Below are 14,340 nucleotides of genomic sequence, written 5' to 3' on the forward strand. Positions count from 1 at the left end.
ACAATATGAATTTATTGGCTCGTGGTTTTGAGGCTAGAGGAAGTCCAAATCAAGGTATCATCAAGGTGATGCTTTCTTCCCAAAGACTGGTGTTCTGGAGCTGGCTGCCAGTGATCCTTGGCCCTTGGCTTCTCTGTCACATGGCAATGAACATGGTGGGCTCTCCTGGCTTCTCCCTTCTCTTCCTGGTTTCATTGACTTTTAGCCTTTGGTTGCTCCACAGCCACAGAGGGGGCTCTGTGGATTTTTTCTCCCTGTTACCTTCCCTATCAGACCTTCAGTAATAGGATGAAGACCCATCCTGGGCCTTTCCGTATCTGAAGTAATCTCACACCTACAAGAATGGACTAACCCAAAACATGCTTTTCTGTGGACTATAGCTCCAAACCACCACAGCATTTTTCTGCATGTATATTCTCGTGCTCATACAAAAGCATGTCTAAAATTTACATAATTGATTTGATACTATTCTGTACCTTATTTCTCATAGCATATATTACTGATATCTTTCCATTAGTATAGATCTTCCCTTATTACTTTTAATGTCTGCATAGTAACCCATTTGTGTTTGTGTGTGTGTGTAATTTATTTAACTAGTCTCCCTTTTAGTGGATATTTAGGACATTTCTAATTCATGATAAACAATGTTTTGATGAATGTTCTTGTGCAGATACCTTTTTGAATTTTTATGAGTATTTTCTTAGAGTAAATCTTTAGAAGTGGGATTGCTAAGTCAAAAGTCAAGTGTATGAGGGCATACCTTTTAGAAAGATATGCATTTTAAGCTTAGATCACTGCTTTGAAGAAACATTTACAAAAAATTTCCATAGGCTAAGACACCTAACTTCATGTACTGGAAAGAAAGCAGGATTGTTTTCATAGGGTTATAGTGCCAAAATGAAGAATGGTTTTACCACAAGACCATTTGGAAAGATCTGATTTTTCCCAATGAAAGGAAGACTATTTAAAATGATGAATGCAAAGCCTGTCATATCTGATTCCATCTGTGCTTTAACTGTTTGATAATTGACTCAGTGAACGCATAATATTCATTCAAATTTCATTTGAGGAGTTTTCTAGGGCACTGTGTAGAAGAATAATGAAAAATAAAAACACAAAACAAAACAAAATAAAACAAAAAAACAACCCCACAGTATCTCTGCCCTTCTGGAGACTGCATTTCAGTGGGAGAAACAGCAATAATTAAAACATAAAACAAGTATCATGTTGGGGGGCGGTTAAGTGTTATTCAGAGAAAGAAAACTCGGTGGTCAAAGAAGACTTTGATGATTAGGTAACACTTGAGCAGGGATTTGAACGAAATAAAGGTACTTGCCAAGAAAGTTGAGGTGGGAGAAACCTTATACATCTGATACCCTTGATATGCTCATGGTCCACTCTCAACCTATGAGCCATATCAAGGATGGTGTGTTAAGTGCCTTTACATTTTATGTAGCAGTGCCTTGCTTGTTTATAGTTATAGTTTGGAGTCTGGGATAAATGTACACATGTTGGCAGTCCTTCTCCACATTCTATGGTATGGAAGCAGAGTAAGGTCTTGCAAGGTTCTCAAAATTCTGTTTATATCTCCCTTCCAACAGATTTCTTTCTACTTTTTTTTTCTTTCAGGAATTAGAACATGTAAAACCCAAATAACTTTTTTTTTGTTTGTAATTTGAAACTATTAACTGAAGCCAGAGTGCAGGGCTCTGTGAGGCTAGGTCAGTAAGATTTGTTCCTGTAAAATGGCCACCTTTTAGACCTGTACCTCCAGATGCTTTTAGGGAATACAATCTGCTTCAACGGTCTAGCCTGCTACCATAATGCTGAGTCTGCATGAGGAATGATGAATGGACAAGCAACACACCAATGGCATTATTTGTGGACATGATGATCAGGATTAGAATTAGGAGAGAAAAAATATCCGATCAGATTACTATGAGCATGCCAAAACTTCAAATTTGGAATCTTACAGCACATAAACTAAATATAAGACAGCAAATTCTACTTGTAAAACGAGAGATTTGTTGGAAAATTGGATGACATTGCAGTTTAAGGTCACGTGAATGCTTATTTTTTCTTCATTTAAGCAACAATGAAGTACAGCATTTGATCTGGAGAAAAAAACAGGTTACATTGACATATTTTCCATGTTTGAAAATGAAACCTTTTTTTTGGTAGAGCCTGGGCTTTTATTTCAACAGAAGCTTAGTTTAATGGGTATTCCTATTTTTAACATCATGACATTAACATGTTTTTTTTACTTACAGCTTCCTCAGAATGATTAAACCACCCAAGGACTGATGCAAAATCGTATTTTTTAGAGATTTTGAAACTTGTCTGTTCATGATATACCATCTCCGTAAAAATTCACTAGGTAAGAATTCAGTTACAATATAGATCTTTTTATTTCTAATATTTCCTAAACCAGAAGTTTTTTATTGCTCTCTTAACAATTAAATGTTTCTCCTTCTAATTTTTCAGTGCCGAGCCCCTCCCCAATTCCACAGGAATTTCCTGGGATGTAGAAAGTTAGTATGATGGATTTGCAAGGTACTTAAGATGTCTTTTTTTTTTTTGCATGGGCAGGCACCAGGAATCAAACCCGGGTCTCCAGCATGGCAGGCGAGAATTCTGCCTGCTGGGACACGGTGGCCCATCCTTGAGATGTCTTTTTTGAACTGAGTTTTGGAAGTTCTGGTAACTTTAAAATTAGGGCACTAGATATAACAGTGCAATTTCATAACTATAGTATGTAGACCTTATTTATTGACAGTATAGTAGTAAATAATCTTAATATAGGGCTTTCCCCTCCCTTTTCCAATCATTTTAGCCTCTATTAGTTTCAATACACGTCTCCTGAGGTAGATTTCCAACTCTTTTAGCCAAACGCAAGAAGCAGGTGTGGGTGGTGGAGTGGAGCCTGGTAGAAGATTCGTCAGGCTCTAGTTCTGATTCTGCAGAGTAGTATTTGTATGACACTGGTCAAATCCCAAACACCTCAGCTTCCTTATCTTTAAAACTAGGCGGTTGAACTGACGATCTTATGAAGGCCCTTCAAATATATAATTTAATAATTCATAAACCATGCAAAGTAAGATCTTACATTACAAGTAATTCTACTTACTACGGCAAATCTTAAACTTCAAATTTTAGAAAACCTGTGTGATTATGCCCCCAAAGTATTAAAATGCTGCAGGAATTATCAGAAAATCGTAAAAGACAGCATTCATTTGCCTTGCTCAAAAGTACACTCCTACACTGCATCCTTAAGAGGGTGATTAATTGTAGTTTTCTAAACCTCACATTCAGCGTCTCTATGATCCTCAGGCCTTTTGGGCTATTTCTACACAAAAGCAGACAGGTGGGGATGAAAGAGCTCTGATTTTAATTTATTTCAGTTCAGTCAGATTGACCTGATTTTGGGGATGAGAATCTAGTTCTTCCAGCATTCCTTGGAGGAATCTGAAGGGACCCTATGGATAAAAGGCAGCTCCTTTAAAATGACCTGACCGAAAAACGAGAGCCTGTCTCCGATCTCTCCTACGACTTGCAGCAGTGAAAGTTAAGTCGCCCCAAGAAGGTTGGTGGCCGGTGCTCGTCCCGCATTCGGAGGTCTGAGAGGAGCAATTACTGGCGTCAACACACCAGGATGGCCGGGCCCTGAAAGCTGGCAACGCCCGGGACGCTGCCTCCGAATTGTAATAATGGGGGCGGGGGTATTCCCTGCGACACCATGGGCTGAAGCCTCCCGCCGTACAGCAAACGGGCTGGCGCCTGCCCGCTCCCCATTTGGGCGCGAGACCCGCCGCCCAAGGAGGGGGAGGGGCATTCCTGTACGGGCGTGAACGCTGCGCCACCTCCCCGCCGCGAGTGTGGACTTCGGTCTGCAAGTGCAGGGGTAGGATCAGAAAAGCGCGCAGCTCCGGACACGTGCTCCGTTGCCAGGCGATTGTGGAGGAGACAGGGCCGACGGAAGAAGGAGCCCTGCCGGCGCCAAAAGAGCACGCGCCAGAGTTGCGGCCGCGCAGTCGCCCTTTTCCCTCTCCTGCGGGCGCGCCCAGGTTGGCTCCACGCTCCGCCCCCTGGGTCGAGCCTGAGCTGCGCACGCGTCGTGTGAGCGGCCGCCCCCTCCTTCGCAGAGCTCGCGGCGGCGCTCGGCTTTCGGCTGGTGTTGGTGTTGCGGTCGGAGCAGCCGAGAGCCGGTGGCCGAGCGGTCTCGCGGGAGGGACGCGTGGGGAGGCGCAGGAAGAAAGTATAGCGGGCGGCCGCCGTATCCTTCGCGGCTGAAGAAAATGGTGTTCGAATCATTGGTCGTGGACGTGTTGAACAGGTTCTTGGGGGATTATGTGGTGGACCTGGACAAATCCCAGCTCACTCTGGGCATCTGGGGAGGTAATGAGCCCGTCGCCGCCCCTCAACCTCGCCTCCTTCCCGGCCCCCTCGCGGCCTCAGCCGGCCCTGCTTTCGCGGAGCCCCGGACCCTCGCTCGCCACCTGCCGTTCCTTTCCTCGTTGCGGTGTCGGGGCGTCTGCTTGCGGTTTTTTTTTTCCTTCCCTTTCCCGAGTGGGTTTGGGTTGAAAAGGCCCCGTTTTTCTGAATGGAGCGGCCGAGGGGGACTGCAGTGGGCTTCCTGGATTTGGAGTTCGAATCCTGACGAAGCGCTCTGTCCCCCCTGGCCCCGCGCTGTCTGGCTTCAGCTGTTGGGCGGGGGGAAGCGACGAGACGCTCCCTGGATTCGGTTTCATCCCTATCATTTTCCCTTTTGGGTAATGACGAAGGCCTCAGGGAGCCCACGGAGTGTCTCACGCTGCCTCGCACGTGAAGGCGAGACGCTGGGACAGGAGACGCCCTCCACTTCCTTCCCCGCCTCTCTGGTGGTTTCTCGGCTTCTCGTTCGGCCACACAACCGTGACTTTTTGTAATCGGCTGATAACAAAAAGCGAAACTCGAGTGCAGAATAACTCAAACGGTTGTGTTACATTTGTCAGACTTTTTGTGTGTCTCAATGAATTACTGAGTTTTTAAAAATTAGGTTCCTTGTGTAACATCTCACACCGACAAAAGACGGAAGCATAAGCACACTCAAATGATTGAGGACCTAAGCTTTGTATTGTGTCGGTTTACAGTGGTGCTGTGCTTTATTTGGAGCCTCATTTTAAATTCTTCGTCTGACCTTGTATTATGTATTTTTTAAATACTCATTAGAAATTAGACTACTTCTTGTGACTTCTCAGGCCGGTCAAGTTTAGGATTAATTGTTCGCGTCAATAGTATATTGTAGGTTTTTGGAAAATAATTAAAATTTTGAGTATGCGTACATTTGCAGCCTTTTAAAATACTTATTTTGATACTTCTGATTTGTGGAATAATACATGTAAGTAGTTCAGTTTAATTAAGAAAACCTGTTACCACTACTGTTAGTATCTAGTACTATGATAATAGTACTACAAAAACTAGACACAAAAGTACTAGCTCAGGATTTCAGACTATTACCAGAAACTTTCAGATTGCTTCATCTATGCTATTCAGTGCAGTATCTCCGCTTACCTCAGAAGGAAGCCTTGAGAAGTTGCTTCTACATTCAAAATGGAAGTTTCTGTAGAATGTGATTATCAAGGGATTTATTTAAGTTTACCTTCAGTAAAATTCACTGTTGTGTTGAGTTTTATGTGGACAGATGCTAAGAAATATATCTACTATATGGTGCAGAAAAGTTTCAACTCCTCAAAACTCTCTCTGTTGCCCCTTTGTAGTCCTCTTCCTCTCCCTCCACCCACCTCCTCACACCCCCAAGTCCTGGTAACCTCTAATCTGTCATCCAACCTATAGTTTTGCCCCAGAAAGTAGAACTATATGGTATGCACCCTTTTGGGTCTGAATTATTTCACTTTCATAAAATGATTTTGAGAAACTTCCATGTTTTGTACATCAGTATTTCCTATACTTCTGAGTAGTATTTCATTGTATGGATGTATTGTAAATATTTATCCATTCACTAGTTGAAAGAACGTTCCAGTTTTGGTGGTGATGAATAAAACTATATAAACATTCGTGCACAGGTTTCTACATTGTGGTCTTGGGTAAATACTTAAGAATGTGATTACTAGAGTATATGGTAAGTGAATGTTTAACTTTTAAGAAACTGCCAAACTGCTTTTCAAAGTGTACCATTTTGCAACCCTGCCAGCACTGATTGTGCATTTGTTGTGCGTCTTTGCCAAGAGTTGGTGCTCATCATTAAAAAGTGTTTTCTAGTCATTCTAATAGTTGTGTAGTAGTGAAGTGTTGTGGTTTTAATTCACATTTCCTTAATGATTACTAATTTTAACCATCTTTTCAGGTACTTATTTTCCAAACATATCTTCCTTGAGGAAGTATTTAAATCTTTTGCCCCCCCTTTTTTTATTAATTAAAAAAAATTAACAAACAAAACATTTAGAAATCATTCCATTCTACATATATAATCAGTAATTCTTAATATCATCACATAGTTGCATATTCATCATTTCTCAGTACATTTGCATTGATTTAGAAAAAGAAATAAAGACAATGGAAAAAGAAATAAAATGATAATAGAGAAAAAAAAAACTATATGTACCATACCCCTTACCCCTCACTTTCATTTACCACTATTTCAAACTGAATTTATTTTAACACTTGTTCCCCCTATTATTTATTTTTATTCCATATGTTCTACTCTTCTGTTGATATAGTAGCTAAAAGGAGCATCAGACATAAGGTTTTCACATTCACAGAGTCTCATTGTGAAAGCTATATCATTGTTCAGTTGTCATCAAGAAACATGGCCCCTGGAACACAGCACTACATTTTCAGGCAATTCCCTCCAGCCTCTTCACTACATCTTGAACAGCAAGGTGATATCTGCTTAATGCGTAAGAATAACCTCCAGGATAACCTCTCGACTCTGTTTGGAATCTCTCAGCCATTGACACTTTGCCTCATTTTACTCTTCCCCCTTTTGGTCTAGAAGGTTCTCTCAGTCTCTTGATGTTAATTCTCAGCTCATTCTAGGGTTTTTCTCAGTCCTTTGATGCTGAGTCTCAGCTCGTTCCAGGATCTTTGTCCCACATTGCCAGGAAGGTCCACATCCCTGGGAGTCATATCCCACGCAGAGAGGGGGAGGGTGGTGAGACTGCTCATCATATTGGCTGGAGAGCGAGGCCACATCTGAGCAACAAAAGAGGCTCTCTTGAGGGTGACTCTTAGGCCTAAATTTTAAGTAGACTTGACCTATCTTTTGTGGGATTAAGTTTCATGTGAACACACCCCAAGACTGGGGGCTCAGCCTATAGCTTTGGTTGTCCACACTGCTTGTGAGAATATCAAGAATTCAACTTGGGGAAGTTGAATTTCTCCCCACTTTCACCATTCCCCAAAGGGGGGTTGCAAATACTTTTCCAGTCACTGATCAAATCATTCTGGGATTCATCGGGGGATCACTCTGGACAAACCAACAAAATCTCATGTGCTACTTGAGATTCCAAGTACTTATGACATTCAATCAAACTATCTACATGAGTTATATTAGGAAATGGTCTAGTCAAAATATAAATTTTGTAACCAGTAAACATTTTTTTCTTTAGTCTCACACGTAATGTGACATTTTGAAGTATTAGTTATCATCTATTTTCAGCACCCTGCAATAATGATAATCCTTTGTTCTTCCTCATGCAAAAACATTTTTAAAATTTGTACATTGTACATTTCACTATTATTATATACTCTAGGCATTCCTAGATTGTACCATCTCGATCTTTAACATCTATCTTTCTTTCTGATTTCATTTATGTCCCCAGCCCTCCTCCCTCTATCATTCTCACATGCACCTTCATTCAGTGTTTTAACATAATTACATTACAGTTAGGTAGTATTCTGCTGTCCATTTCTGAGTTTTTGTATCCAATCCTGTTGCACAGTCCGTATCCCTTCAGCTCCAATTACCCACTATCTTACCCTATTTCTATCTCCTGATGGTCTCTGTTACCAATGACATATTCCAAGTTTATTCTCGAATGTCAGTTCACATCAGTGGGACCATACAGTATTTGTCCTTTAGTTTTCGGCTAGTCTGACTCAGCATAATGTTCTCTAGGTCCATTCATGTTGTTACATCATAAGTTTATTCTGTCTTAGAGCTGCATAATACTCCATCGTATGTATATACCACAGTTTGTTTAGCCACTCGTCTGTTGATGGACATTTTGGCTGTTTCCGTCTTCTTGCAATTGTAAATAATGCTGCTATAAACATTGGTTTGCAAATGTCCGTTTGTGTCTTTGCCCTTAAGTCCTCTGAGTAGATACCTAGCAATGGTATTGCTGGGTCATATGGCAATTCTATATTCAGCTTTTTGAGGAACCGCCAAACTGCCTTCCACAGTGGTTGCACCATTTGACATTCCCACCAACAGTGGATAAGTGTGCCTCTTTCTCCACATCCTCTCCAGCACTTGTCATTTTCTGTTTTGTTGATAATGGCCATTCTGGTGGGTGTGAGATGATATCTCATTGTGGTTTTGATTTGCATTTCTCTAATGGACAGGGACATTGAGCATCTCTTCATGTGCCTTTTGGCCATTTGTATTTCCTCTTCTGGTAATTGGATTGGCTGTCTTTTTGTTGTTGAGTTGAACAATCTCTTTATAAATTCTGGATACTAGACCTTTATCTGATATGTCGTTTCCAAATATTGTCTCCCATTGTGTAGGCTGTCTTTCTACTTTCTTGATGAAGTTCTTTGATGCACAGAAGTGTTTAATTTTGAGGAGCTCCCATTTATTTTTTTCTTTCTTCAGTGCTCTTGCTTTAGGTGTAAGGTCCATAAACCCGCCTCCAATTATAAGATTCATAAGATATCTCCCTACATTTTCCTCTAACTGTTTTATGGTCTTAGACCTAATGTTCAGATCTTTGATCCATTTTAAGTCAACTTTTGTATAGGGTGTGAGATAAGGGGCCTCTTTCATTCTTTCGCATATGGATATCCAGTTCTCTAGGCACCATTTATTGAAGAGACTGTTCTGTCCCAGGTGAGTTGGCTTGACTGCCTTATCAAAGATCAAATGTCCATAGATGAGTGGGTCTATATCTGAGCACTGTTCGATTCCATTGGTCGATCTATCTATCTTTATGCCAGTACCATGCTGTTTTGACCACTGTGGCTTCATAATATGCCTTAAAGTCAGGCAGCGTGAGACCTCCAGCTTCGTTTTTTTTCCTCAAGATTCTTTTAGCAATTCGGGGCAGTCTGCCCTTCCAGATAAATTTGCTTATTGGTTTTTCTATTTCTGAAAAGTAAGTTGTTGGGATTTTGATTGGTATTATGTTGAATCTGTAAATCAATTTAGGTAGAATTGACATCTTAACTATATTTAGTATTCCAATCCATGAACATTGTATGCCCTTTCATCTGTTTAGGTCTTCTGTGATTTCTTTTAACAGTTTCTTGTGGTTTTCTTTGTATAGGTCTTTTGTCTCTTCAGTTAAATTTATTCCTAAGTATTTTATTCTTTTAGTTGCGATTGTAAATGGAATTCGTTTCTTGATTTCCCCCTCACCTTGTTCATTGCTAGTGTATAGAAACACTACAGATTTTTTAATGTTGATCTTGTAACCTGCTACTTTGCTGTACTCATTTATTAGCTCTAGTAGTTTTGCTGTGGATTTTTCAGGGTTTTCGACATATAGTATCATATCATCTGCAAACAGTGATAGTTTTACTTCTTCCTTTCCAATTTTGATGCCTTGTATTTCTTTTTCTTGTCTAATTGCTCTGGCTAGAATTTCCAACACAGTGTTGAATAACAGTGGTGATACTGAACATCCTTGTCTTGTTCCTGATCTTAGGAGGAAAGTTTTCAATTTTTCCCCATTGAGGATGATATTAGCTGTGGGTTTTTCATATATTCCCTTTATCATTTTAAGGAAGTTCCCTTGTATTCCTATCCTTTGAAGTGTTTTCAATAGGAAAGGATGTTGAATCTTGTCATATGCCTTCTCTGCATCAATTGAGATGATCATGTGATTTTTCTGCTTTGATTTGTTGATATGGTGTATTACATTAATTGATTTTCTTATGTTGAACCACCCTTGCATACCTGGGATGAATCCTACTTGGTCATGATGTATAATTCTTTTAATGTGATGTATAATTCTTTTAATGTGTTGCTGGATTCGATTTGCTAGAATTTTATTGAGGATTTTTGCATTTATATTCATTAGAGAGATTGGTCTGTAGTTTTCTTTTTTTGTAATATCTTTGCCTGTTTTTGGTATGAGGGTGATGTTGGCTTCATAGAATGAATTAGGTAGCTTTCCCTCCACTTCAATTTTTTTGATGAGTTTGAGCAGGACTGGTACTAATTCTTTCTGGAATGTTTGGTAGAATTCACATGTGAAGCCGTCTGGTCCTGGACTTTTCTTTTTGGGAAGCTTTGAATGACTGATTCAATTTCTTTACTTGTGATTGGTTTGTTGAGGTCATCTATTTCTTCTTGAGTCAAAGTTGGTTGTTCATGCCTTTCTAGGAACTTGTCCATTTCATCTACATTGTTGTATTTATTGGCATAAAGTTGTTCATAGTATCCTGTATTACCTCCTTTATTTCTGTGAGGTCAGTGATTATGTCTCCTATTCCATTTCTGATCTTATTTATTTGCGTCCTCTCTCATCTTCTTTTTGTCAGTCTTGCTAAGGGCCCATCAATCTTATTGATTTTCTCATAGAACCAACTTCTGGTCTTATTGATTTTCTCTATTGTTTTCATGTTCTCAATTTCATTTATTTCTGCTCTAATCTTTGTTATTTCTTTCCTTTTGCTTGCTTTGGGGTTAGTTTGCTGTTCTTTCTCCAGTTCTTCCAAGTGGACAGTTAATTCCTGAATTTTTGCCCTTTCTTCTTTTTTGATATAGGCATTTAGGGCAATAAATTTCCCTCTTAGCACCTCCTTTGCTGCGTCCCATAGGTTTTGATATGTTGTGTTTTCATTTTCATTCGCCTCGAGATATTTACTAATTTCTCTTGTAATTTCTTCCTTGACCCAATGGTTGTTTAAGAGTGTGTTGTTGAGCCTCCACGTATTTGTGAATTTTCTGACACTCTGCCTATTATTAATTTCCAACTTCATTCCTTTATGATCTGAGAAAGTGTTGTGTATGATTTCACTCTTTTTAAATTTATTGAGACTTGCTGTGTGACCCAGCATATGGTCTATCTTTGAGAATGATCCATGAGCACTTGAGAAAAAGGTGTATCCTGCTGTTGTGGGGTGTAATGTTCCATAAATGTCTGTTAAGTCCAGCTCTTTATTGTATTATTCAGAATATCTGTTTCTTTGTTAATCCTCTGTCTAGATGTTCTGTCCATTGATGAGATTGTGGAATTGAAGTCTCCAGCTATTATGGTTGATATGTCTGTGTCTCTTTTCAGTGTTTTCAGTGTTTGCCTCATGTGTTTTTTGGAGCATTCTAGCTCGGTGCATAAATATTTATGATTGTTATGTCTTCTTGCTGAATTGTTCTTTTTATTAATACATAGTGTCCTTCTTTGTCTCTTTCAACTGTTTTACATTTGAAGTCTAATTTGTTGAATATTAGTATAGCTATTCCTGCTTTTTTCTGATTGTTATTTGCATGAAATATATTTTCCCAGCCTTTCACTTTCAACCTATGTTTATCCTTGGTTCTAAGATGTGTATCCTGTAGACAGCGTATAGATCAGTCTGATTTTTTAATCCATTCTGCCAGCCTATGTCTTTTGATTGGGGAGTTTAATCCATTAACATTTAGTGTTATTACTGTACAGGTAGTACTTTCTTCTACCATTTTGCCTTTTGGATTTTATATGTCATATCTAATTTTTCTTCTTTTTACCTTTACTGATAGTCTCCTTCTACACTGTTCTCCACACCTCTCTCTTCTGTCTTTTCGTATCTGCCTCTAGTGTTCCCTTTAATATTTCTTGCAGAGCCGATGTCTTGGTCACAAATTCTCTCTGATTTTTTGTCTGAAAATGTTTTAATTTCTCCCTCATTTTTGAAGGACACTTTTGCTGGATATAGAATTCTTGGTTCGCAGTTTTTCTCTTTTAGTAGTTTATATCATCCCACTGTCTTCTCACCTCCTTGGTTTCTGCTGAGAAATCAATGCATAGTCTTGGGCTTCTGTTGTATTTGATGGATTGCTTTTCTCTTGCTGCTTTCAAGATTCTCTCTTTCTCTTTGACATCTGACATTATGATTACTAAATGTCTTACAGTACGTCTATTTGGATCTATTCTGTTTGAGGTACGCCGCAGTCTTTGAATCTGTAATTTTAAGTCTTTCATAAGAGTTGGGAAATTTTCAGTGATAATTTCCTCCATTAGTTTTTCTCCTCCTTTTCCCTCCTCTTCTCCTTCTGGGACATCCACAACACGTATATTCATGTGCTTCATGTTGTCATTCAGTTCCCCGAGTCCCTGCTCATATTTTTCCATTCTTTTCCCTATGTTTTCTTTTGCTTGTTGGATTTCAAATATTCTGTCTTCTAGTTCATTAATCCTATTCTTCTGCCTCTTGAAATCTGACATTGTAGGTTTCTGTTGTTTTTTTTCTCCTTCTCTTCTCCTGTGCCTTTCGTTCCCATAAGTTCTGTGATTTGTTTTTTCAGACTTTCGATTTCTTCTTTTTGTTCATTCCTTGCTTTCTTTATATTCTCCCTCAATTCATTGCTTTGATTTTTGATGAGGTTTTCCATTTCTGTTTGTATATTCTGAATTAATTGTTTCGACCCCTGTATGTCATTTGAGTTGTTGGTTTCTTCCTTTGACTGGGCCATATCTTCAGTTTTCCTAGTATGATTTGTTATTTTTTGCTGGCATCTAGGCATTTAATTACCTTAATTAGTTTATTCTGGAGATTGTTTTCACTTCTTTTACCTAGATTTCTTGCTAGATGAATTTGTTGTCTGTCTGTTCTTTAACATTCAGTTCAGCTTTTTCTGGACCACTAGCTTAGGTTTTATTTAACAGAAGAGAAATTTTCAGTTCTTGTTTTTTTTGTTTTTTGCCCTGCCTAATGGTTCCTTCCCCCCCCCTCCCCATTAGGAGAGTCTATTGTCTACTTAGGTATTATAGATCCCAGTCGGAATTTCCCAAACCAAACTGGCCTCCTCTCAGGAGGAAAGGGCCACCTGTGTCTGTTTTCCCTGAGAATGAGACTCAGCAGGTAGAAAGACTTTCCTGTGAAGTCTCTGGGCTTTATTTTGCTTAACCTGCCCAGTATATGGAGCTTGTCTGCCTGCAGGTCCCACCAGCATAAAATGATGCGGTACCTTTAGCTTTGGCAGACTCTCCCTGCTGAGGGTGTGGTGAGATAGAGGAGAGGTTGTAGGCTGGTTTTAATGGCTTCAAATTACCATCCCCTGGGGTCGGAATTCCTTGAGGGAGGGATTTCACCTGAGTTGGGCCTCACCCCTCCCCTGGGGAAGGCACCAGCTTCAGACAAGCTCTGAAAAAAGCTTGTTTCTGCCTATTCCTGGGGTAGTTGCAGCCTGAGAAACCCTGCTGCTATATCCAAAGGCAGCCATGCCGCCATAGAAACACAGCCACAAAACCCTCTCTTTTTTTTTTTTTTTTCCCCCCCGCCAGCCCTGCCGCCTTAGCACCTGGGCTAAAATCAGCAACCTTTGCTTTCCAGGTTCCCTTGAATCGGGGACCTATTTTTATTAGTCAGAATTTGTGAATTAATTCCACACTTGAAGCTGAGTTGCGCTCAGCCCTTGCTGCTGGTAAAGTCTCTTTCCTTTCCCCTCTGGGAAGCAGCCTGTGGGGGAGGGGTGCTGGCCACCACGGCTTGGGGAACTCACAGTTCTGGGGAGGAGGGGCTCGCAACTGGTCCAGCTGGTCCCGACTGGGGATACGCTGAATGTCTGGTCACTTACGAGGCCCCAGGAGCTGTTCTGTACTGTTCCTCGTTATTTAGTAGGTATTCTGGAGGACAGACTAAATCCCACACCTTGCTAAGCTACCATCTTGGCTCCAATATCTGAAGTATTTTTAAAGAAACATCCTTTGAGAATTTTAGAAGTAAGAACTTTTAATAAATTTAGAGGATTTTTAGAAGATGTTCTTTGAAAATTTCAATACTAGAAACTAGATGGTGCATAGGAAAAATGAAAAAATGGTGAACTTCATATTTTATGTTTTAATATCAGAATGCTATACTAGTACTTTTTAATGTGTGCTTTTGTTAGGTTTCTGTATGATCAGCTGATTCCATTGTTGATATGTTAATAGTGTTGGCAGGTACTTTGATCTTAAACCTAATCATAGGTAATGC

General features: G+C 39.9%; 1 protein-coding gene across 3 annotated transcripts in view; it reads left to right on the forward strand.

The window, feature by feature from the left end:
- The first annotated feature begins 4,115 nt into the window (after positions 1–4,115).
- Positions 4,116–14,340, forward strand: part of VPS13A (vacuolar protein sorting 13 homolog A) — a 342,631-nt gene continuing 332,406 nt past the window's right edge. For all 3 annotated transcript variants that reach the window (XR_013170504.1, XM_077148468.1, XM_077148469.1), the window contains exon 1: positions 4,116–4,395. Coding sequence is in view for 2 of the 3 variants with exons in the window: in XM_077148468.1 (XP_077004583.1) it covers positions 4,296–4,395 (100 nt within the window). In the remaining variant the exon portion in view is untranslated. The remainder of the gene's footprint in view (positions 4,396–14,340) is intronic.

The sequence above is a fragment of the Tamandua tetradactyla genome, chromosome 2 (assembly GCF_023851605.1).
Source record: "Tamandua tetradactyla isolate mTamTet1 chromosome 2, mTamTet1.pri, whole genome shotgun sequence".
In the NCBI taxonomy this organism is placed as follows: domain Eukaryota; kingdom Metazoa; phylum Chordata; class Mammalia; order Pilosa; family Myrmecophagidae; genus Tamandua; species Tamandua tetradactyla.